Source organism: Phyllopteryx taeniolatus, chromosome 1 (assembly GCF_024500385.1).
Source record: "Phyllopteryx taeniolatus isolate TA_2022b chromosome 1, UOR_Ptae_1.2, whole genome shotgun sequence".
In the NCBI taxonomy this organism is placed as follows: Eukaryota; Metazoa; Chordata; class Actinopteri; order Syngnathiformes; family Syngnathidae; genus Phyllopteryx; species Phyllopteryx taeniolatus.
The window spans coordinates 10759627-10785287 of record NC_084502.1 but is presented as its reverse complement, the minus strand read 5'-3'; the positions used below and the strand labels follow the sequence as shown (position 1 = coordinate 10785287).

Genomic DNA, 25661 nt, shown 5'->3' with positions numbered 1-25661 from the left:
TTCGGTAAGTGACGTCGAGTAACATAGCAACGAACCAGTGACTTCCGGCTGACAAAATGGCAGCCCGGTTAACAAACAATTTTTTTGGTCGGTGATGTGATGACGACGTATAGTCAGGCATGCTCTCCATATGCATATACTAGACTTGAGCTAAAAGCTAAGGTTTGTGTTAAAAAGTGCAAACCCAGTATTTGTGGGCGTAACGTGTTTGTTACTGATAATCCAGGGTTTTTATTTTTTGATGTTTTCTAGTAAAAGTTGGACTCCATCTTTGCCTGCTTCCTGGCATTTGGGTCCACAATGGTGACGCCTGTACACAATGGAGCTAGTAAGTTAAATATGCGCAGAGGCACACATGATAAACAAATTGTTTTTGTTACTTAAATTGGTTATCTTGGATCTTCCTTTCTTGTTGGTAGTTTCCTTTGTGTAACCCGGCACACGCTAATACAACCACACACATCATTTGCCGTTTATGTACAGCAGGGGGTGCCATGTCATAAGAAAACAGTAGCGGCCCGTTTACCGATGATATCGTAATAATGATATGATATTTGTTAACTTGGGAAGAAATGAGCCCTTTCGTGCAGGAATTCTGGAAAAAAGATTTTTAATAAATTTTTAATAAAAAACATCCTCCAAAGCAACACATTCTCACTGGTAGCTTGGTTAGATCTGCTTACTAAAAAGACCTGGATCTTTCGGCTCCCAAACGGCTCTTCAGATTTCATTGGCTACTTAAAATGATTTATTTGTAATTAATGTATAACCCAGAAATAATATAAAATTATGCATACTAATGTAAAAAAAACATGTAAATTGTATCATAAAATATGCCTATATTTATCCACTACTCCTGGTGCTACAAAAAATAAAATGCAAAAAATACTTGTTTTTTTTAATTTTAATTAAAAGGTCCCATATGTTATACTTCTCTATGGTGCCGCAATAAATGTGTTAAATATTAATTAAAATCATCCACTTATTCCTGAGTTAGATATTTTTATACCAAGAGGCCTGAAATCAGGTCATTCCAATTTCTCGAGCTTATCTAGGTCACTAGCAAAGCTCTCCGCCTAACTCTCCACTCCTGAGCCACCACTGTCAACATAAATGTGTAGTGTCACAAGTGTGTGAGATGGCGGCAACTATCCATCCATCCATTTTCTGAGCCGCTTCTCCTCACTAGGGTCGCGGGCGTGCTGGAGCCTATCCCAGCTGTCATCGGGCAGGAGGCGGGGTACACCCTGAACTGGTTGCCAGCCAATCGCAGGGCACATAGAAACAAACAACCATTCGCACTCAAAGTCATGCCTACGGGCAATTTAGAGTCTCCAATTAATGCATGTTTTTAGGATGCGGGAGGAAACCGGAGTGCCTGGAGAAAACCCACGCAGGCACGGGGAGAATATGCAAACTCCACACAGGCGGGGACGGGGATTGAACCCCGCACCTCAGAACTGTGAGGCTGACGCTCTCACCAGTCGGCCGCCATGGCGGCAACTAATCAGACGAAAGGGGGCGGTCTTAACCAAATATGGAGAAAGCAAATACAAAACTGGGTCAAACAGAAGTACCTCTCAGAGGGCCTTTTCTGGACAGTAGTATGAAGAAATCCAAGGTTCTTTTTTTAAATGAAGTAGACACTTTTATAATAAGTCCATGTTTGAGAGTCACTCTATGTTGGTCTAAATAGCCAAAATATGGGACCTTTAACAACTGGACCTCCACCGCGCGGAGGTTAAGTCAAGTCAACTCTCAGTCAATTGGGTGAGTGAAACAATAAAATATGTCTATGCCAACATTGAGACAGCTAACAAGGTAAACGGGTGCTTCCACTGATGGTTTTTAACGTTTATTTTAGTCTTCAAACCAACGGAAGCGCCGATGACAAAAAAAAAACAACTTAACATTGGGCTAAAACTTCACTGTAGCAACTTTACATCACAATGAATTTGGACAAAATTCACATAAATGTCTCGCAGTATCACAAACACTAACCTTGTGCCTGATTTGTGGGTAGGGAAAGGAAGCAGCGTTTTATAGCATTTGTTTCCATCCATGAAAAACAAAAAAATAATTTCAAAAACAATCACCGGTGCCGTGTGAAGTGAATTTTTGTGCAAAAATTCTGCGTTCCGGTGCGTACCCTTCAAAATAAAAGGCTACAATCTTAAAACAAGAAGTCAAGTCAAGACTTGCACATATAAACCATTGGATGTGATGAAACAGAATACAGGGGTAGCTATATTTAACAAAAAAAAAATCTTTTTGCAAGTGAAGTCAACTCCCAGTCCACTGGGTGAGTGAAACAATAAAATAAAATGGTTAAAATAACTATTTTAACAATTCTATATTTAACTTTTAGCTGAAACATTAATTAATTAATATTAAGTCAATTGGGTTGGTTCCACACACATTGCCTTTTAGTTCATAGGTTTGATATTGACACTGGTTATAAAAACCTCGAGTCAAATGTTCATTTTAGTCTATGCTGCGGGCTGCTAAGAAAATGGATGGTCATAATTTGGACACCCTTTATATAAACCATGCAAACTTTTTTGACCCAGCACCTTAAAAGAATCAGAATTGAGAATCGTTTGGAATCGAAATAAGGAACCGGAATCAGGACCAGAATCGCCCAAATTCAAACGATGCCCAACCCTAACTGGCACCTTTGTTAATATCAGGTTCAAGTGCTTGTCTTTAGTCTATCTATTGCACTTGTGCTGGTAATTGTGGGGGCCAGCGTGATAAGAATATTTTTTTTTCTTGAAAAAACAATTTGTATTGTCAATTAAGTTTAATTGTGTCAAGATTCTACTTCTTTTTCTGCTGTCACTCATTTTCTTAACTATTCCTTACCAGCGTGTTTGCGTTGTCTCCGTTTGTGGCCTATTGTTGTTTCTCTCTTGTCTTCCTCCTCTGTGATCTGTGCCGTGTGTGCGTGTAACTACCCCTTCACTTCTGCTCTGCGCGCAGTCAGAGATGATGCCACATATTGACCAATCACATGTGAGCTCTTTGAAGCGTACTACGGGAGGAGCCGGACTTGTCGTTCACTTCAAAGAGCCCACACAAAGAACCGGTTGTAAGAGCCATTTCATTCACAACCGACACACCACTACTCTTTTTTTTTTACAAATCCAACAACACTTTAAGCGTTTTTTGTTGTTTTCGAGATTGATCTGTCCCCCCCCCCCTCTTTTTACAGAATCCTATCATTTCAAACCCTTTTCGAGCAATGATGCATTTCGCTTCGGACCCCTTCCGCCCATCCACTACATTTACACACAATCTCCATAATAAACAGACCTTGGCTTAATCAAGCCCAGAGCAATATTTTATGTTTGTATATTTTTCTGTGCATACATGAAGCTATATACAGCACAGTATCATCACATGAGTATTTTGTCATATGTGCAGTATCATGCATGTTTGATAAATGCTTTACAATTGCACTGAGATTAAGAAAAAGAGCACAGTACAAGAACTGTACAGAGGATAGAAACACTTCCAATGTATGCTGGTTAAAAGACTCAGTCACAGTTGTGCTGGTCTGCATGGGCCTCTGATTATTCTTTTCTTGACAAAATATTGATGAAACCCTCTTGTGTGTGTGTCTGATCCTGGTTACTAAGCTGTGTCTTTGCATAGTGAACTCCTTGAGGATAGCTACTCTCCTCAATTTAATGTCAGAACAAAGTGGGCTAGACAGCCATCCAAGAAGAGAATCATCCCCCCCAAAAAACAACTTGAGAGTTATAATTAAAAAAAAAAAAAAAAAATACACACGAATGGCTTTAAAAATTATTCAAATAATTTTTACAGTGTTAGAGTGACAATGCTGTCCTGATAAAATACGACAATATAGTTCACATAGGCGCCTGTTCATTAAAGTTCACCACTGAAATCTGTCTTTTCCACATGAAATAGTCAGTCCCTGTGGCGAAAAGTGGCTGTCAGAAGTTGGTGGATTCCGTCCTTAACGAGATCAGCAGCTGCTGGGGATTTCATGTCACACAATTGTGTGTGGGCGGCACGGTGTACGACTGGTTTCAAATCCCGGCCCCCCTGTGTGGAGTTTGCATGCTCTCCCCGTGCCTGCGTGGGTTTTCTCCGGGTACTCCGTTTTCCTCCCACATCCCCAAAACATGCAGCGTAGGTTAATTGGATACTCTAAATTGCCCATAGTTGTGAATGTGAGTGCGAATGGTTATTTTTTATATGGGCCCTGCGATTGGCTGGTGACCAGTTCAGGGTGTACCCCGCCTCTCGCCCGAAGATAGCTGGGATACGCTCCAGCACGCCCGCTACCCTAGTGAGGATAAGCGAAACGGAAGATGAATGAATGAATTGAGTGTGGCGCTCAAGACAGAACATGTACAGAAACTGTTAACCTCTTTGTCACAAGGATGTCGACATACAGAACATTTGCACATAATTTCAAAGAGACAAAACCCACACTTTAACATGTTTGACATTTACACAGGCAGGTGTCCTCACACTGTGCTCTGTTTTATGCAAAAGAATGATTCGCTCATTTAAAATGACATTCAGATTATCTTAGAAGCTAGAGGGGTTCCTTCTCTCGCTCTCGTTAGAAAGCTACTTATAATTCAGTAATTCAGAAAAAGAATTGCTGTAAATTGAGACAACAGAGGTCAAGGTGCCTTATCAACAGACAAAATTGTTCCTATTATTCTGGTTTGAAAAGATAAAAACTAGCAGATCTTTATCGCTGGCATTTCTCTATGACAGGGTAGTATTAATGTTAAGACAGGGTTTTAAACTCATTTTCATCGCAAGCGACATTTAGTTATAGGTTCCCTTGAAGGGCCCCAATGACTGATAAAAACCTACACACCCCTTTATAACATTTGCTCTCCATGTAACCGCTGGCACGGAAAATGCGAGCACAAAACACAACTGTATCGAAGGTATACTCCTGCCTTGACAAATCATCATATTTGTGCCATCAATTCATATTGCCCGTCAACTGCAAGGAAACCAAGGTGAATTAATGATGGCTGGATGTTGTCAAATTTGCTGGCGCCATGTCGCATTGGGGGGTCTGAAGTGCACTCGTATCTCCAATTACGCTTGTGTCTCAAGACAAAAAAATGTCCAAGTGACAACTTGTATCCCGAAAATGCCAAGGCACTCCCATCTCAAGGACACATTGCATATTCTTCAATTTATACTGGGAAGGTATTTTGTATTTTTGCTTGTACTATCTGTGAAAAAGTGACAAAAGATTTTCTTATAGAATTTCTGCCAAAAAGAAAAGAACACATCCATTCAACAAGAAACAAGAAGTAGACAAAAAAATTATGTCTGGCCCACCAACGGGCCTTAACTCATTCACTGTCATTCCTCCATGTTAATGTGGATATTTGAATTCAACAGCCATCAATGGCAGTGAAAGTTAAGTTTTACTCCCATGATGTAGAGAATGGGAATACAATGGAAGCTCCCAATCTTGCAATTTAGTAAAGTCTTCCAACGTGTACACAATAAACCCTCTCTGCTTTGTTGTCCATTCCTGGTGAAGTTATTGTGTTTCTGAGTGCTTGCTTGTCTTGTCTTGTTTGCCTCATGAGTGGAGGAGGCAGCCCCACTAGAGGAAGTTAGCCAGTGGTTTGGCCGCAAGCTGGCTGAGTGTCACCTCTATGTGAACAGATCCAGTCGGTATGCAAGCGGTCCTTTGGGGTGTGGTCACCTGAAACTTGGCTGGATTGTCAGTGTAGTGAAGAAACGCCTCACAGTTGTCCACTTGCCCATTTGAGAAGCGCGTGGTGGTGCTTGTGTCTTTGTTGCGCTGCGGGGTGGAACCCAATCGTTCTTTCAAATCTGACAGTGGACTTGCCCTATAGACCCTCTCCCGTAACATAGACGTGTCTCTGTAGAGACACTCGCGGAAGTTAGGTTTACACAGCAGGTAGACCACTGGATTATAGATGGTGGAGGATTTTGCAAACACTGCGGCCACGGCGAATGCTGAAGGAGGCACCTGTGTGGCATCATTGAATGCTGACCACATGGCCACACCGGCATAGGGAGTCCAAGCACCGAGGAAGCCTATACACACTGCTACTGACAGCTGTGGAAAAGAATATACAGATGCATGTGCTGTAAAACCATATACAATAATCCCTTGTTTATCGCAGCAATTACGTTCCAGACTAACCCCGCGATAGATGAAATCTGTGAAGAAGCGACCAAATATTTATTTGATTATTTACGTATAATGTAAAGCTTCATGCATCCAGTATAATACCACATTATATGCCTTTTAAGTACAGATAATTTTGTCCACTTGGGGTCACCATACTCATGTTCTACACAGAGCCATAGATAAAGAGAGTATGGGCAACTCTATCACCGGCTCTAGGTCTACACCGTAGTAACTGTGACGTTGAATGTATGTGTACCTTTACAAGGCGTACCTGGCCTGTCGGTGAAGTCAACAAATGAGAATATAGCGTTAGTTAAAGCAAGACGTTTTTGGGTGTGTGACTTTTTTCTGTGTGTGTCAGAACTTTTTGATTCATGTCAGAGTTTTTGTGTGTGTGTGAAAAAGGGTATTATTATTATTATTTATTTTCAGTGGGTATAAAAAGTCTACACAGCCCTGTTCAAATGCCAGTGTTTTGTGCTATAGAAAATGAGACCAAGATAAGTAATTGAAAAACATTTTCCGCCATTAATTTGAGCTATGATTCAATTGAAAATTACGTTAAATCTTTTGCAGAGGGAAAGTTAAAAATAAACAACTGCAATAAGGTGGTTGGACAAGTGTGCACATCCTCTTATAAGCGGGGATGTGGCTGTGGAATGAACCAATCACATTCAAACTCATGTTAAAAGGGAGTCAGCACGCACCTGCCACCATTTAAAGTCTAATTAACCCCAAATAAAGTTCAGATTTTCTAGGCTTTTCCTGACATTTTTGTTGTGATCTCTTACAGCACAAGCCATGGTCCGCAGAGATCTTCCACAGTATCAGAGAGATCTCATTCTTCGAAGGTATCAGTTAAGTGAAACCAATCCAATCCAATCCACTTTATTTATATAGCACAATTTAAACAAACACAAAGTTCCCAAAGTGCTGTACAATGCAATAAAAACACAGCAGAAAAGATGTAAAACTAAGGATAAAAAGGATAACATAAATTTATATGAAAACTACATAAAATGAAGAAGTAAAATCAACTTCAAATAAAATGCACTGCCCACACAACACATCAGACACGCTAACTGGTTTTAAAAGCCAGCATAAAAAGATGGGTTTTAAGCAAGGATTTAAAATGAGACAAAGATGAGGCTTGTCTGATGTGGAGTGGCAAAACATTCCAGAGTTTTGGAGCTGCAACAACAACATGAAATGACCTGAGACCATTTTAAAAGGAATCTTAAAACGAACAGGCAGCCAGTGGAGTGAAGCTAAAATAGGTGATATATGCTCATACTTCCTTGTGCCAGTTAAAAGACAAGCTGCAGCATTTTGAACCAGTTGCAGATGAGCAATGGAGGACCCACTAAGGGTGCAAAATAATTTGCAAGGCATTAAATGTATCATGGAACACAGTAAAGACAGTCATGATGAAGTGGAGAAAATAGAGCACAACAGTGACATTACAAAGAACTGGACATCCCTCCACAATTGACGAAAAGATGAGAAGAAAACTGGTCAGGGAGGCTGCCACACGGCCAACAACATTAAAGGAGCAGCAGGAATTTCTGGAAAGTACTGGCTGTTTGCTACACATGATTGACAATCTCCCTTTTTCTTCATATGTACGTCTGGGCTATGCGGTAGGAGGGCAAGATGAAACCCTGCTTTACAAAGACATGAAAAACTTGAAATCCCACAAACATATGTGGGAAAATTGGCGTTATGAAACCAAGGTTAAACATTTTGGCAATTATTCCAAACTTGACGTTTTATTTTTGGTGCAAACAGATCACTCCTAAATCACCAAAAGAACACCATACTGAAAGTGAAGGCATAGTGATGGCAGCAACAAACTTTTCTTCTTTTTTTTCTTCTGCTGTAACTGGGGCCTTAGTCAAGATGGAGAGAATTATGAACAGTTTCAAATAGCACAGAGTGGCAGTAAAAAACCTTCAGCCTTTGTCAAGAAAACCTGACTGGAAGAGCTGATCAGTTCAGTTTAGTTTATTTGAAAGGGGACAATGCAATTTCATAAAACACATGAAGTACACATGGTTAAAAAAGCCAGAATTAGCCAGAAGGCTAGTTTTCATCTGTAGTCCCCTTAACCTCTTTTGGGGTTAATCAGCACTTTAAATGTTGACAGTTATGTGCTGACTTTCACTTCACATGAGTTTGAATGTGATTGGTTAATTCTGAACACAGCAACATCCCCAGTTTTCCTCTATTGTTAAGCCTTATTTTCGTAGTTTCCCACAGAAATATTTTGAAGTAGAAAAACCATCACACCAAAAATCAAGGCAAGCTGTTACTGTGCAGTGCAAAAGCAGCACAGCACTCTCACGAGTGCTTTCTGCTGCTGAAAATTTGAATGTGTTCTTTCCTGTTCCACAGTTGTACCACCACTCCAAAAAAAATAAAAAATAAACTCCTTGTAGTCCAGCTTGGCCATGGCAAATACATATAGTGGTGCCTTAAAATACGAGTGACCCAATTTAACAGTTTTTCGAGATACAATTACGAGCCATCGTTCGGCCGATTTTTATTTATTTATTTATTTATTTTACTTTGACTAGCTAGCAAAAAAATTGAGATACGAGCGCTGTGTAGTGGCAGTGAATCAACTCAGCTCACTTCACAACAAGCAGCAGTTTGGCAGGTGGTGAACAAATCTTCAACAAAGAGGCTTCAAGCTGTTTAATGCCACTCACAGTTTATCGTCAAACCAAACATAAAACAAAGAGAATTACACCACATAGCTTTGCCTCAGGGAAAGTCCGCTTAGCTTAATGCTGACAAAAAATGCAAAATGCCATAGACGGCTGACCAATAGTACTTTGTCAAACGAAATATTAAACAAAGAGAACTGAGTGTTGTGTATTTAAAACAACCACATAACTTTGCCTACAAGTTCGCTAGTGTAATGCTAACACATAATTGGAAACGCCGTAAATGGGCTAATGCTTCAAGGAACGGATATTTAAACACAATCGGTGCAACGACGATGTAGACAGACAATAACAGTACTCACAGGCATTCTTTATCCTCTGTGAAAAATGACTAATATTACTGCAGATTACTGAGTCACTTAGTGTAGTTGAGTGAAACGCTACTTGGTTTGATCTGCAGGACATGTATTATACTGCCATCCAGTGGCCAAATTGCACATACTTGAAGGAGCGGCAAAGAATTAAGCTTGTTGCACGAACTCTTTGACTTTACATAGTATTTCTTTTTTCTTTATAAAGTACAATATTACGCAGTGCTATTTGTTAAAAAAAACATTACAAATATTATTTTACAAGAATGATTTGAATCTTTCAAGGCACCACTGTACAGTATTTTTTTTACCACTTTTTACCACCATTTTATTCCACATCACATGCTCTCTCAAGTAGCTAATATTGATGAGAGAAAGTCCCTCACTCTGACCTTGACAATAAGAAACTGCGCACTGGTAGTCTTGGTTTGTGGCGACACATGCTGCTGGACAGCCTTACGAGACCCTCGCACTGTAAGCAGGATGGACGCGTAGGAGAGGAAGATGATGGTGCAGGGCAGCGCGTAACAAAAGACAAAAAGGCAGACAGTGTACGACAAAGCTGAAAGCTCTTGGTTAGGCGCGTGCCAGTCAATGCAACAGGCAATGCCGTAAGGTTCCGAGCTGTATCGTCCCCACTGTGCCAGAGGCCCCACGGCAAACACTGACGCGTAACACCACACTCCAGCCACTAGGAGGCGAGCATGTGCCGAAGAGAACTTGTTGCCTGATAAAGACAGGAAATACAGTGAGCTGTTTTGCTGTTCAACAGGGTTTACGTCTTAGCCACGTGTTGGTTGTCCATCAGTTTCTCACCGTGATTTGGAAAAGAGACTTTCAGGCAGCACACAAAGGAGAGGGCAGTGAGGTTTGTCAGGCTGCAGAGACCAAACAATACTCCACACATTGCATAGAGCTGACAGGCGATCTCTCCAAACAGCCACCTGTATGCGGAAAGGAGAAAGAAATGGTGCAGACTGTGGGCAATCCGACTGAAATATGAAATAGAGACAGACTGATTTGGGATTTTTAGGGCCCATACTGATACTGGTGGCTGACAAAAGCATAATGCTTAAAAATATATATAAATAATAAAATAATTATATGGTCACTACTTCACGGATTTCGTCTTTCGTGGGGGTTACCTTCCAGATCACCCCTGCGATAGACAAAATCTGTGGGATTACTGCAATATGCTCTTGAAAACTTGCGTGACAAAAAAACGACGATTTGGGATTTTAGTTTTTTTTTCGCATGGATCTTCTGTAAGAGGGGGATCAGTGCCCAATGACATACCTGTGTGAAAAGGATGATGCTATTGCCATGGGGAATAAAAAGAGCGTCATCCCAAGGTCACTGATTGAGAGATTGATAATGAAGAACTCGGCTGGCTTCAGCGTTGAGCGCTTGTGATATGCAACAAGTAGCAGAATGCAATTGCCCAGGAGCGACAGCATGCCTGTGGGAAAAATAAGAGATTGCTCACCCACGTGGATTTGTCGCCCAGGATCAACGTGGCAGAGATTTACGCTTGGAGTGTACTCACAAAATAAGATGTAGAGTGAGCCCATGACAACGTCATACTCCTTGGACATAGTGGAGGTAAACACAGCAGTTGTGTCTGAAGCATTTCCCATCTAAAACATGTTAATGTTGGCACATCGATGAGTATATTTGGAATGAATCGATGAACACTGTACACGAACACCGGCAGACATTCCAATAGCTTCTGTTCTCTTGCTATTAACTAAATAATTGGGTCTCAAGTTCACTCTAGATACTTAATCATCTGGTGAAAGCCAGCAGGACTACTCTGGATTTACAACCCCAATTCCAATGAAGTTGGGACGTTGTGTTAAACATAAATAAAAACAGAATACAATGATTTGCAAATCATGTTCAACCTATATTTAATTGAATACACTACAAAGACAAGATATTTAATGTTCAAACTGAGAAACTTGATTGTTTTTAGCAAATAATCCTGAACTTAGAATTTTATGGCTGCAACAGGTTCCAAAAAAGCTGGGACAGGGTCATGTTTACCACTGTGTTACATCACCTTTTCTTTTAATAACATTCAATAAACGTTTGGGAACTGAGGACACTAATTGTTGAAGCTTTGTAGGTGGAATTATTTCCCATTCTTGCTTGATGTACAACTTCAGCTGTTGAACAGTCCTGGGTCTCCGTTGTCGTATTTTATGCTTCATAATGCGCCACACATTTTCAACAGGAGACAGGTCTGGACTGCAGGCAGGCCAATCTAGTACCTGCACTCTTTTACTACAAAGCCACGTTGTTGTAACACGCGCAGAATGTGGTTTGGCATTGTCTTGCTGAAATAAGCAGGGGTGTCCACGAAAAAAGACATGGCTTGGATGGCAGCGTATGTTTCTCCAAAACCTGTATGCATTAATGGTGCCTTCACAGATGTGTAAGTTACCCATGCCATTGGCACTAACACAGCCCCATACCATCACAGATGTTGGCTTTTGAACTTTGCGTCCATGACAGTCCGGATGGTTCTTTTCCTCTTTGGCCCGGAGGACATGACGTCCACAATTTCCAAAAACAATTTGAATTGTGGACTCGTCGGACCACAGAACACTTTTCCACTTTGCATCGGTCCATCTTAGATGAGCTCGGGCCCAGAGAAGCCGGCGGCGTTTCTGTGTGTTGTTGATAAATGGCTTTTGCTTTGCATAGTAGTGTTTCAAGTTGCACTTACGGATGTAGCGCCGAACTGTATTTACTGACATTGGTTTTCTGAAGTGTTCCTAAGCCCATGTGGTGATATCCTTTACACATTGATTTCGGTTTTTGATGGAGTGACGCCTGAGGGATCGAAGGTCACATGCATTCAATGTTGGTTTTCGGCCTTGCCGCTTATATGCAGTGATTTCTCCTGATTCTCTGAACCTTTGATGATATTATGGACCGTGGATGAAGAAATCCCTAAATTCCTTTCAATTATACGTTGAGGAACATTGTCCTTAAACTGTTCGAGTATTTTCTCACGCACTTGTTCACAAAGAGGTGAACCTCGCCCCATCTTTGCTTGTGAATGACTGAGCAATTCAGGGAAGCTCCTTTTATACCCAATCATGGCACCCACCTGTTCCCAACTAGCCTGTTCACCTGTGGGATGTTCCAAACAGGTGTTTTGATGAGCATTCCTCAACTTTGTCAGTCTTTTTTGCCACCTGTTGCAGCTATAAAATTCCAAGTTAATGATTTTTTGCTAAAAACAATAAAGTTTATCAGTTTGAACATTAAATATCTTGTCTTTGTAGTGTATTCAATTAAATATAGGTTGAACCTGATTTGCAAATCATTGTATTCTGTTTTTATTTATGTTTAACACAACGTCCCAACTTCATTGGAATTGGGGTTGTGCAATGTATCACACTAGACAGTACAAAACAATGCAGTTATCACGTTGCTCTACCACTAAATGCGTGTTTACGCACAACTGACCAGTTATAACCGTAGTAAAGTAAATAGTGAGCGTGCATCTTGCAGTAATGGAGAGCTGATGCATGCGTGACAATCCCAGAGATACTTCTGAGTTAATCAATGATTCTAATAGATTGTTAGAAGAGTTTGGGCAGTGTTGGTGGTCTTGATTTTTTTCTGAAATGTTTTGTTCTTTGATATTTACGAATTTAATCTTTTTTCTTTTTTTTCTGTTTCTGTTCTATGACAATTATAGGGGAACTAAACCCAAGATGACAAATATTTTAAATGTGCCTATCTTCTTTATCAACTGCTTTTTACTTCATTCTAAAAAAAAAAAAAAAACAAAGTTAAAAACATTGCATCTGCTGTCCTGTACTCGCTTACAGGGCTCCGCCATTTTTAGGTCTTGTCACTCTTTGCAATTTGCAAGAATGCCTGCCTGCTTTCTTTACTGAGAAAACCATGGAGTTAGTAAATGTTCAACAACGACAAGCTACATATTTGATTTCATGTACAAAAGCTGCATAATAAACCATGGTCATATACCTTATCATCCACATGCACTTACTGAGTTGTGAGCTGATTTGGATCCCTTTTTGCGGACCTCTTTCACGTCAACAAATTAATGTACAACACTTTTACTCTTTGCTACACTTCCTCTGATGACGGCTACAGGTTTTCCATTTCAGCCATGGTGTACACAGAAGGGAAGGATTAAATCCATTGCTCTCAACATCAGCCAACAGAGTTCAATGGGTGTATTAGCAGGCAATGCACCACTTGCGCTTCGACGTCCCTTCCGGTCTGCAGCTGAAAATGATTTCCCAAACATGGCGCCCCCCTTGCATTAATAAATTATTGCGTTTAATTCTTGTTCTACGAATGCAATATTAATCAAAGTAATGTGTTTTAAATAGTGCTGGCACATACAATATATTATTTCATTAAAAATATTGGGGTTTATCGTAGTTCCCCTTTAAAGCTGGAATTCAGCATTACAAAAAAGCCTTCGTCGCTTCCATATGACGTTGGCTAAATGCTTTTCCGGCCTCCTCCTTCTCCTTCCAACCCCGCATGCTTTCGCCTTTCTCTATGGCTTAGTCGACCTGCATGCTGTCCACATATGGGCCTGCCCGTTCGTATGTACAATACGTCATTTCCGCGACGGCATTTTAGAGCGCCACCAAGTGATCCAGCGCGGGAATGTATTCGATAGTCACTAAATATATAAAAAATAAATATTGAAAAATATAGCAAGCGGTGTCAGAAGGATTGTGGATCCATTCATTGTTCGCAATGTCATGATTGCTGTGCTGCAAGATTAAATCTGGGCAGTTATCAGTCCTTGGGAAATGTAGATGATTTGACTTTCATTCAAAATGGGGCCCTTCCCACTTTTTGCTATTGTCGTTAATGGCTGAATACCCACTTCCCCGGTTGGCGTGGACCGTAAGAGTGGCCAACCAGTAACCCCGATTTAACACACTGACTTTTGGCGTTGGCTGAAACAATAAGCCTACTTACCAAAGCAAAGACTTGAACTTGAAGAATGCCTGGTGAAATCATAACACTGCAAAGAATGAATGGACTTGTTGAAGTTCGTGAAATGTGTTTAAATGGATGAATTATCAGGATTCTGAACTTTCTTAACCAATATTCTGTGGCTCTGGATTAAGTTGTTCAGGATTTTCATTAACAATACGACGTTGGAGGAGGTCTGTGTTTTCGTATACCCCTTTTCCACTGAGCAGTATTCACTATTTACACTTTTCCACTGGCAAAACCAGACACAACAAAGAATTATTTCTAGTACCTGGTGAGCTGGGGGTTCTAAGCGTGCCAATTTATTCACATATTGGTGATGTATTCTACTTCCGCACCAGCAGATTTGTAATTATGGTGCATTGAATCTTTTGATGAGACACAGCTAAAAATGAAAAAAATAAACACAAGGTAACATTACCTTAGCTTGTTACTGTGCCTTAGCTTTTGACATGGCAGTATTGTACTCCACAATCTCCACTTTGCTGCAGCGGTCCATGAGCTTCCTGTTTTGTCTTGTTCTGAGTCAGACGTAATCAGTGTCTCCTTTTGCCACAAACCGCAAACAAAGTGACGATTGCTATTCTGCTCATCGCTCTGCATTATAGAGGGATGGAAAATGAATTGGAAAGAAATCAGAGGAAACCACACATGCAGGAGAAAAATGTGTGGCGATACTATTTGAGATTATTCAAAGGCAACGTTGGCTCTCAAGGACTGAGGCAATCACATGGGATGAAGAGAGAGACTTCATTGCGATGCAAGTGAGCACACCAGTAAATACTGACCCCCCCCCCCCCCCCCCCCATCTGAGTGGCATTAAAAAGAAGACAAATGCTTATGCCCCATTTTTAATGTCTCTCTGGTGCACTCTTATATTTTGATGCATTTTTGTAATATGCATTTTTTAGGGTTGCCAAAGAAACCATCAATTCAATGAATGCATTGTCAGCCGACAATGCTGGCATAATCTATGTGTTGTATAATGTGGAATCTGTGATGCATTTTGTCTGTGTGAAGGGGAAAAAAATACCTCCAGGGTGGGGGCAGATGGCAAGAGCCTGGAAGAGCCCGAGCGGCTCAACTGTGCCTATGGCCCATTCTGTCTGCATTTAGAGGCTGGGCTGTAACATTGCTGTCACCCAACCAGTACGTCAACCACGTTGAATAAGTCTTCAGTTCAGCCATGATATGAGAAAGGGCCACTAACATCTCGATGATGGCATGTGAAGTAAACTATTTTAATTTACAGACCTGTTTTATCAAGCACAATACTTTTATGTTTGAGGAAAAGATTTGATGCATCCGGTCGCGCTTATGTTCACATGCTGCATGTCAACAGAGTTTTGAGATGGCTGTTTTCCCTTAAAGGTCATGTTACTTTTCTTTGTAATCACAGTTTCTTGCCATTTAGTAGTGGATTGGCAAGTACTGGCATGTCACTTTCTCTTTATGGCTACCCATCTCAATATCAGTTTTGACTTTGTTTTAGCTATTTGTATTTATTTAACCTTTATTTATCAAGGTAAGACAATTGAGAACAGATTCTCATTTGTAATGCCAACCTGGCAGCAGACAGCAGAGTAAAACAAAGCAAAATACGAACAAATACAATTATTATCCATAGACAACAAATGATTATGGTAATTTAATTCTAATCTTTAAGTATCGTTAAATCAAGGAAGGATTTTTTTAGTTATAGTATTTTTTTTGAAGGGTGCAACTAACGATTATTTTAATAATTGATTAATCGGTTGATTAGTTTTTTGATTAAAAATACATTACTGGTAAAATTATTAAATATTATAATTCTTTTTTTATTTACATTGTTTTTTTTCAAAAGTAGGACATTATTTCAAAGTGACAGTGCAGAAAAGTGTACAAATAACTAGGCTTTACACAATTAGGATTTTTGGGACTGATTAGCGAGTTTAAAAAACGGATAACCGATCACCGATCCGATCACATGATAGAGGAATGTGTCTATTTAAATGATCTTTTCATTTACTGTATATACTTGTGTATCTAATTGCTCAAAAAATTCCATTTACAATAAATAATGTATCTTTGTTCCTCTATTTATGCCAGTGAGGCATAGTGATACAGAACAAATGAATGGTCTTCTATTAGATGGCAGGAAGTAAATACAGTAATTAATGTATCCACTTTTTGTGACATTTTTGTTTGTTGGTGTGCCGTGAGATTTTTTCAATTGTAAAATAGGTGCCTTGGCTCCATAAAGGTTGGAAATCACTGTTCTAGTCAGATTGTGTATTCTATAATCAGTCAGGTCAAACCAACATTACATGACAGAAATAATGGGTGCTAACTTACTGTAATTAAATTACTTTATTTTTAATTAAATGACTTCACCCACACTGAAACTTTAGAGCATGATTCGACAGAATGGCAGCATGTTTACGTCCAACTGTTCGTGCTAGCAGTAGCTTGCTAGGCTACATAACGTTTTTGATGCCTGCTTGCGAGCCGTATCGTATTAAAAGTACGTGAAGATACCTCAAGCAACCCTTAAATGAACTTCCTCTCCTGTCCTGAGCACCGGTGACCACCAACACACGTTTTCCCCCATTTTGTTTTTATAATATAGTTGGCGCGCTCCAACTCTTGTTGTCGTCGCCACGGTGATAAGTGTATCCGGTCGTATTTGAGTTGACAAGATAAAGCAGAGTGAGCGTAAAAAAACGGGATGCGTTGGTATCTGAATATTTTATTGTTATATTTTATTTTATTGTTTTATTGCAGCGGCACGGTGGCCGACTGGTTAGAGTGTCAGCCTCACAGTTCTGAGGACCCGGGTTCAATCCCCGTCCCCGCCTGTGTGGAGTTTGCATGTTCTCCCCGTGCCTGCGTGGGTTTTCTCCGGGCACTCCGGTTTCCTCCCACATCCCAAAAACATGCATTAATTGGAGACTCTAAATTGCCCGTAGGCATGACTGTGAGTGCGAATGGTTGTTTGTTTCTATGTGCCCTGCGATTGACTGGCAACCAGTTCAGGGTGTACCCTGCCTCCTGCCCGATGACAGCTGGGATAGGCTCCAGCACGCCCGCGACCCTGGTGAGGAGAAGCGGCTCAGAAAATGGATGGATGGATGGATGTTTTATTGCAGTAGTCTGACATAGTGCTAATTTGTCTTGTAGTCTGATCCGGGCATTACGTGTTGTCTGTTTCAGACGTGTTGTCTGTTCCACTCCGCCGACATGTTTTTTTTAATAACTGTGTTGGCCGTCAGATATTTACATGTTACGTCAAAAGACACGCGACAAGGCTAAAAATAAACTCGCTTTTGGTTTCAAATATACTGCGCACGATGGCGACGTGGAGTAAATATATTTTGCGCAGCCAATCAATGATGTCATTGATCGGAACGGCGAATTATGACATTAAAGCTGATCAGCTGATCGACATAAAATGCCAATTATCGGCCGATACTGATAAGACCGATAAAATCGGCGTAAAGTCTACAAATAACAGGTTGCTGTATGAACAGCCCAGAGTTCTTAAAATATCCCTCCATCCATCCATCCATCAATTTTCTGAGCCGCTTCTCCTCACTAGGGTCGCAGGCGTGCTGGAGCCTATCCCAGCTAACATCGGGCAGGAGGCGGGGTACACCCTGAACTGGTTGCCAGCCAATCGCAGGGCACATACAAACAAACAACCATTTGCATTCACAGTCACACCTACGGGCAATTTAGAGTCTCCAATTAATGCATGTTTTTGGGATGTGGGAGGAAACCGGAGTGCCCGGAGAAAACCCACGCAGGCACGGGGAGAACATGCAAACTCCACACAGGCGGGGCCGGGGATTGAACCCCGCTCCTCAGAACTGTGAGGCTGACGCTCTAACCAGTCGTCCACCGTGCCGCGTTCTTAAAATAATCATTTATAATTATTTTTTTACAAATGGATTAAGTATTTTAGGCTGGAATTGATACGGACAAGTGGCAAAACAATGTAAGAAGCTGTGTTAAAGATAAGCATAAAAAAATTACCATTTGCAATGTTTTTTTTTTTTGTTATCAGACTATTTTGAGGATGCAAAATATTTTATACCATTTATGTTGGGTTTTTTCTAAATGAGACGTTTTGTCAAACTTTGGTTGACGCGGTGGTGCTGTATTTAAATGTATCCCCTCACTTCTGGCACATGTGGGTCACACATTGAGCAGTGCAGTACTTATCCAATGACCTTGGGAGACTTTTTGTGAGATTGAAGTGCATTGTCTTCCCCCTTGCTGTGTGTAACTGCTAGCTCCACTGAAAGTCACTGACAGTAACAAGCAAATGCCATCATGCTCGAGTATTTACACTGCAGCATGACAAAGTGGCTGCGGGCCTTTCTCTAAAACAGTGCTCGGACACATCTTGTGTAATGAGCTCTGGAGACAACTCGGATGATAATTCAGGTTCAGCCTTATGTTAAGTAATTACATATTTGTTAGTTTTCTTTGGAAGGTTCTCATATCACCCGATTAGTGTCACTCTAAGAAAAAACATTTGTCCATTATCAATTTGTTGTCACATATTTACCGACGAATTATCTATTTCTAGGCATCCAGTGGCTGGGATTTACAACCCAAATTCCAGTGAAGTTGTGTTAAACATAAATAAAAACAGAATACAATGATTTGCAAATCATGTTCAACCATATTTAATTGAATACACAACAAAGGCAAGATATTTAATGTTCAAACTGATAAACCTTATTGTTTTTAGCAAATAATCATTAACTTAGAATTTTATGGCTGCAACATGTTCCAAAAAAGCTGGGACAGGGTCATGTTTACCACTGTGTTACATCACCTTTTCTTTCAACAACATTCAATAAACGTTTGGGAACTGAGGATACTAATTGTTGAAGCTTTGTAGGTGGAATTCTTTCCCATTCTTGCTTGATGTACAGCTTCAGCTGTTCAACAGTCCGGGGTCTCCGTTGTCGTATTTAACGCTTCATAATGCGCCACACATTTTCAATGGGAGACAGGTCTGGACTGCAGGCAGGCCAGTCTTGTACCCGCACTCTTAACACGAAGCCACGCTGTTGTAACACGTGCAGAAGGTGGTTTGGTATTGTCTTGCTGAAATAAGCAGGGGCGTCCATGAAAAAGACGTTGCTTGGATGGCACCATATGTTTCTCCAAAACCTGTATGTACCTTTCAGCATTAATGGTGCCTTCACAGATGTGTACCGTATTTTCACAACCATAGGGCGCACCGTGTTAAAAGGCGCAGTCTCACTTACGGGGTCTATTTCTGTATTTAACACATACATAAGGCGCACCCTATTATTGGGCGAAGGCATGGTAAAACATACGCTAGCTTAAAACATACGGTAGCATGCATGCACGCTAAAACAATGTTTTTAAAAAGGCACTTTATTGAAGTATTTAACAATGTACTCACGTTATTTTTTGATTAATCATCCACAAATCCATCAAAGTCCTCATGTTCTGTATACGAAATGAACAGCTGGGCATGTTCAAACACGCCAGGTTCGAGTCAGTCTCGTTGCCGTACGAAAGCTTGAACAAATATCCACAATTCATTCACAAATTGTGGCGTAACTCGCCCGGCGCTGCCTCCTAGTCTGAGTAAAGCTGTGTTCGCCATCTGTCATCCATGGCTCCCACGCCACTCACTTCACTTTGTACGCCCTGTTTACACGGATGTCCAGCGATTCGTCAAGCCTTCCGGAATGATGGCAAGCTCCGAGTTATTGCACTCAGTCAAATGGTGACTTGCGACGCTTCTCCCGGCGGTTCTTTGCTCATTAATCCATTGCTCGAGTTGGTCTTCCAACTGTCTCTTCATAGGTGACATTTTCGGGGGTCCCTAGCCAAACCGATATTGTTTTGCACAATGCACACCCCAGAAATGCTCCCAGTCAGTCAAGCAGTTAAAAAAACAAACAAACAAACAAACAAAAAACACCCCGGCGCGGGGACATGGCTTTAGCGTCCTCCTTCACGCACCCTGTCATCAGCCACATCCGCTTTTCCTCTGTGTAAGCAGCGTGTTGGCAGGAAATGCTCAAAAAAACAAAAAAAAAAGAAAGTCAAGCGGAGCGCTCATCACACAACATTTCTAGATGTTGGAACTCGGTGCACACATAAGGGGCACTGCATTATAAGGCGCCCCGCCCATTTTGGAGAAAATCTAAGACTTTTAAGTGGGCCTTATGGTCGTGAAAATACGGTAAATTACCCATGCCATTGGCACTAATACAGCCCCATACCATCACAGATGCTGGCTTTTGAACTTTGCGTCCATAACAGTCCGGATGTTTTTTTTCCTCTTTGGGCCGGAGGACACGACGTCCACAATTTCCAAAAACAATTTGAAATGTGGACTCGTCGGACCACAGAACACTTTTCCACTTTGCATCGGTCCATCTTAGATGAGCTCGGGCCCAGAGAAGTCGGCGACATTTCTGGTGGTTGTTGATGAATGCCTTTTGCTTTGCATAGTAGAGTTTTCAAGTTGCCATTGAGTGTTCCTGAGCCCATGTGGTGATATCCTTCACACATTGATGTCGGTTTTTGATGCAGTGCCGCCTGAGGGATCGAAGGTCACGGGAATTCAATGTTGGTTTTCGGCCTTGCCGCTTATGTGCAGTGATTTCTCCAGATTCTCTGAACCTTTTGATGATATTATTGACCGTAGATGAGGAAATCCCTAAATTCCTTGCAATTGTACGTTGAGGAACATTTTCCTTAAACTGTTAGAGTATTTTCTCACGCACATGTTCACAAAGAGGTGAACCTTGCCCCATCTTTGCTTGTGAATGACTGAGAAATTCAGGGAAGCTCTTTATACCCAATCATGGCACCCACCTGTTCCCAATTAGCCTGTTCACCTGTGGGATGTTCCAAACAGGTGTTTGATGAGCATTTCTCAACTTTTTGTCTTTTTTGACACCTGTCCCAGCTTTTTTGGAACGTGGAACATAAAATTCCAAGTTAATGATTATTTGCTAAAAACAATCAAGTTTATCAGTTTGAACATTAAATATCTTGTCTTTGTAGTGTATTCAATTAAATATAGGTTGAACATGATTTGCAAATCATTGTATTCTGTTTTTATTTATGTTTAACACAACGTACCAACTTCATTGGAATTGGGGTTGTAGATGAGAGTATTGAACGCACATATTTTTAAGGCTCAAGGCCCATCACAATGCTTAACCCACCTTTCTAAACTACTTAAAGTGTGTGTTTTGTAGTAAACTACAATTTTTGTAATTGTCTGTCCAACCTACATGCCTGTAGGGTGTAGGCAGCAGCCACAAATTATGGAAAAATGTCATCAGTATATTATCACAGCTACTTCCACTTCATCAAATAAACATGACATAACCCCAGCATTTACAAATAAATAAATAAATAAAAAATCATCAAAAAAGAAAACACATTTTTCTCATTGTTTGTAGTGATGTTAGTGACAAAGCTGTTTTCTCGTTAGATTTTTTTCGTTTCAAAGTCCTTGTCTTGTTAGATTATGTCATTAGGATAAGTAGTAAAAAAGACAGACAGACATTGTGTTTTTTGCGTACAACATGCAAGTCACATCTGACATCTCACAGCCCGGTGAGCCCCGGCAACAATAGCCAGCGCATAAATGGAGAAAAGCATGAACAATGTGCTCCAAGCATTGTGACATCATGGCAGCAAACTGTCTGAAAGGTGGCAAAATATAGCAGAGATCGTAACTTGCACCTAAAAATAAAGAAGCACCAAGTGTGTGGCGTTGGTTGTGCAGAGAGGCAGGATTAGTGATCTCATCACTGTTCCTGCTGAAGTCATGTCTGTGCTTCAGCATCGTAGCCAGCACAATCCAAATTCACTACTTTGTACTTTTGAACATTGCCTGACCTTCAGTAAACACATGAAAACAGGGAATGTATAACTTTTTGCCAGTCTCAATATGCTCCTTGACATGTTCACATAAATCACAAGTTAAGATACACACAATTATGTCGAACTGGAGTCAAATACTATTGAACCTTACTGCAAGGTAATCCAAATACTGAATGTAATTTATTTATTCATGTTACCATCTGAGCCGTAGGATTTGTAGTGGACCAAGTGATCAGCATCAGTGCTGCTTACCTTCCAGGAAGGAATTGCGTATCCTCTGGCAAACTCATGGAGGCCCGGTGCAGAGCAGGACACTGGACAGAAGCTCCAGCCACTGAAAAGGAGATGGAGAGGACAACCTGGTGCCACAAAGAGAGATAGAAGAGAGAGCTGGAAAGAGAGAAAAAGAGTCCAGTTAAGGTATCCTCCTCCTCCTCTTCACTACAGACTCACACACATCCCGCGAGGTGGACACGCTCATGCACGACATCATCTTTATTGTGGAGAGGCTCTAAGCTCCAGTCAGATGCTCAGCCTGCCACAGAGAGAGAGCAAAAGAATGGGAAGGCAAGCGCTGTGTCATCCTACTTTATCGTATAGCCCCGCTGGCAGCTTGCTTGCTCACAAGATGACAGTCGCGGAAAGCTGCTTAAAGGAACGTGGGATCTGTAGCTGTGCTGTGTCGAGGCTGCTGAGATGTCAGCCCGCTGTAAAGAGAAGGACTGTCATGTTAATAAGCCCTGAGCAGGGTCCTGGTCCTTCTCAGGCCACTTGCTGTGACACATTGAGATGAGCTTAATGTCGCATAATAACAATCACTTGGATGGGAAGAAACTTGCGGCTGGTTTTGAACATTTGCAGACTCAGTTCAAATTTTTGATCAACCCATTGTGGGAGGTCAAAACTTGTGGGCGTCAAATTTTTGCCACACTTGCTTTATGGCTCCAGAGAAATTTTCTGAGGATTGCCTGTTCAGTGTAAACTGAAGTACAGTGGTGCCTTGATTTTTGATTTGTTCCTTGACCACCCACGTAACTCACAATACTCGTATCTTTCCCGTTTGAAATGAACCGAAATGCCATTAATCCATTCGCATAAAGTATGGTGAATCTGCGTCCACAGATGCACAGCATTGCTTACCCATGTACAGTATGTGTGTGTTGCTGAAGTGCTTCAGCGAATCATTTTCCACTAAAAGTTAAATTCCTGTCTTGGTGCAAGCCAATCAAAGGCAGAGGAGGGCGGGTTGTCATACCATGAATACAATGAACACAATACTTTTTTCCTTACTCGACACATTTTCGTTGTTGTTAATATTAGTGCACATATATATATCAAACTCCATTATCAAACAAAAGGTTTTAAACAAACATAACCTCTAAAATATTTGTTAAATTAAAATATGTAAAATTGTTTGAGACTTCACTGTTGTGTCAAGATGCCAAACAGAAAAGGGGAAACTCTAACTTTATTTTTCTTAAGTTAAGCATTGTATTTGAACACGGATAACTTTTTATTGTTATTTACTTTCTCTTATTGTGAAATGCAGCCCTACTTTTATTTAGTAAATGAGAGAACATTACACAGTTGTGCTCATATGTTTGATTACTAGGGCAGAATTTGTAAGCTGTGTACAATTCATTATTATACTCTAATATCATTATATCAGTGGCATTAAAAAAACAACAACAATACTATCGTATATCGTGAACGTTTTTGGGAAAATATTTCGTTCTAAAAATTTGCTTTCATGTCAGGCCGAAACATATCATGTATTGAGAGAGAGCAGGAGCAATGGATGACTAAAATATTGTAAAAACAGTATAAAAGATAGAGTAACAACTGTAATAAAAATATCCAATATAGTGGGACTGTGACGCAAGAACCATGATGTAGTGGATGATTACTGTATTTGTATTCCGTGACGATAAATTGCAGGGACTCATTGTTTCCATGACATTTGCATCCATGGTTACATAGTGTCCAGTGTAAAATGATCCATGCACTTATTTGATGCAAAAATCAGAAGAAAAAAAAATGCTGTACATTGTATTTTATTTTATTTTTTGTTGTTGTTTTTTTGCCGACGTTGCAAGCTGTCGTTTCTGTGATCAGTAGCTTGCGCTCTGGCAAGAACGAGCCAGAAGATACTGTAAGTCAATCATAACGTGTATTACTGAAAGGACAACGTAAATTGACTCGGCCGTACCATTTCTTTATTCTGGGGCGAGTGGAACTGCGAAAAGACAAATAAATTTGTACGCTGTGTTTTTCTGTCTGTGATATGTTAATTAGCCTGTTAATTTGGGGTTACTTTAATAATAGCACTTTCCTTTCTTGGTGAATATTAATGTCAGAAAATCATTATAACAGTTTTTATATCAGTGCATTGGGAACCCTGCACGTTATATTGTAAATCAAAACATGAAGAAGAATGTAACAATTCAATTACTTTCAGAAAATCAATATTGGGCTGTTAAAAAAAAGGCAATGTATGTGGAAGATGTAAAATATTTACTGTATGAACTGGAAAATCTTTATGATTTAGCATTCCTGTGAATCACTAAACTAATATTTTTATGTAACCACTTTTTTCTGAGGACTGCTTTGCATGTGTGTTGCATGGAATAAACCAACGTCTCTTCACGACCGGTGAAAAGGTATTCCAGCCCAGGATTATTTGACAACATTCCCCAATTCCTTTGCAATTCTTGGTTTTATCTCGGAACCATCATTTTTTTTTATGTCACCCCACAGGTTTTTACATCAGATTGCGATTAAGGATTAGTGTTCACAGGATCGTTGCATATATGTTGGTGCACTCTCGGATCAGGACTTCCAATCAAAGATGAGGTGAGGTCATGCTTGTGCTTACATGGCCTCCTTGTCTGTGAGCCAGCATGCAAACTGTCTATCCTCCAACCATCACCATAATGAGGACAAAAACAAACCTGGAGGACACTATAGAGTGATTCACCTTTAAAAGCACCTCAGTGCTCTGTGCTTGTTCCAACATTCTCTGTCCTCTGCGTTCATGCCAGCTTTGCATGCCGTGGTCACTGACAGTATGCGAGCTGTGCAAAGAGTGTAACTCGAAATCGTATCCATGGGTGAGTCGTGCAAAGACTCTTGAGTTAGACAACACTAATTTGTTTGAGTCCACGACAACCCTCTCTGTTCAGTCATCGACTTGGAAACAAGCAAGGTTGTTGTGTCTACTTTTATGCTGTAAAAGCTTATAGGAACCATGAAATAAATACTAAAGACATAATTGAGGGGACAAAAATGATAATGGTTGTTTCTCTTCCTAATGCTTTGGTTGCTTTAAGGGAAAAAACTAAACAAAAACAAAAACAATGCTTGAGGGAAAGATTGCCCTCAAGTCTGCCCCAGAATGTCATCTCAGACATACTGTTTATTTTTCTTCCTCTTCTAAGTAACTTTACTCTTCGTACCACTCTTTTTCCTTCAGTCCACTTTGTAACATTTCATTAGTTTCTATTTACCAAATGTCACAGACGAAAAAAAGAGCAGTGAGTTCATCCTCTAAGTGGCTGTCAT

General features: G+C 40.5%; 1 protein-coding gene and 1 long non-coding RNA gene across 3 annotated transcripts; one reads left to right on the top strand and one right to left on the bottom strand.

Moving 5' to 3' along the window:
• The first annotated feature begins 7 nt into the window (after nt 1-7).
• On the top strand, nt 8-25203 carry LOC133476713 (uncharacterized). Its single transcript, XR_009788125.1, has 5 exons — nt 8-162; nt 253-328; nt 6972-7029; nt 22360-24760; nt 24858-25203. It is a non-coding gene; the product is annotated as an uncharacterized LOC133476713 (long non-coding RNA).
• On the bottom strand, nt 3403-22464 carry LOC133476708 (opsin-5-like). Of its 2 annotated transcripts, XM_061770457.1 has the most exons (8): nt 22353-22458; nt 14644-14819; nt 14205-14250; nt 10765-10855; nt 10515-10677; nt 10035-10162; nt 9611-9945; nt 3403-6103 (listed from the first exon to the last, which is right to left on the bottom strand). In XM_061770457.1, exons 3-8 carry the CDS (start codon nt 14244-14246, stop codon nt 5621-5623), a joined length of 1242 nt encoding a protein of 413 aa, XP_061626441.1. In that variant the 5' UTR covers nt 14247-14250; nt 14644-14819; nt 22353-22458; the 3' UTR covers nt 3403-5620. The 2 variants fall into 2 exon arrangements, with proteins under 2 accessions (XP_061626441.1, XP_061626451.1); XM_061770467.1 differs by lacking the exon at nt 14205-14250 and having other exon boundaries at nt 22353-22464.
• Nucleotides 25204-25661: the final 458 nt, after the last annotated feature.

Excerpts from the sequence above, each read along its gene's own strand:
- LOC133476708 (XM_061770457.1), bottom strand. The coding sequence starts at position 14,246 with ATGATTTCACCAGGCATTCTTCAAGTTCAAGTCTTTGCTTTG. Across the intron at positions 10,856-14,204 it reads AAGTTCAAGTCTTTGCTTTG|ATGGGAAATGCTTCAGACAC; the intron begins GTAAGTAGGCTT and ends AACATGTTTTAG. Across the intron at positions 9,946-10,034 it reads AGTCTCTTTTCCAAATCACG|GCAACAAGTTCTCTTCGGCA; the intron begins GTGAGAAACTGA and ends TGTCTTTATCAG.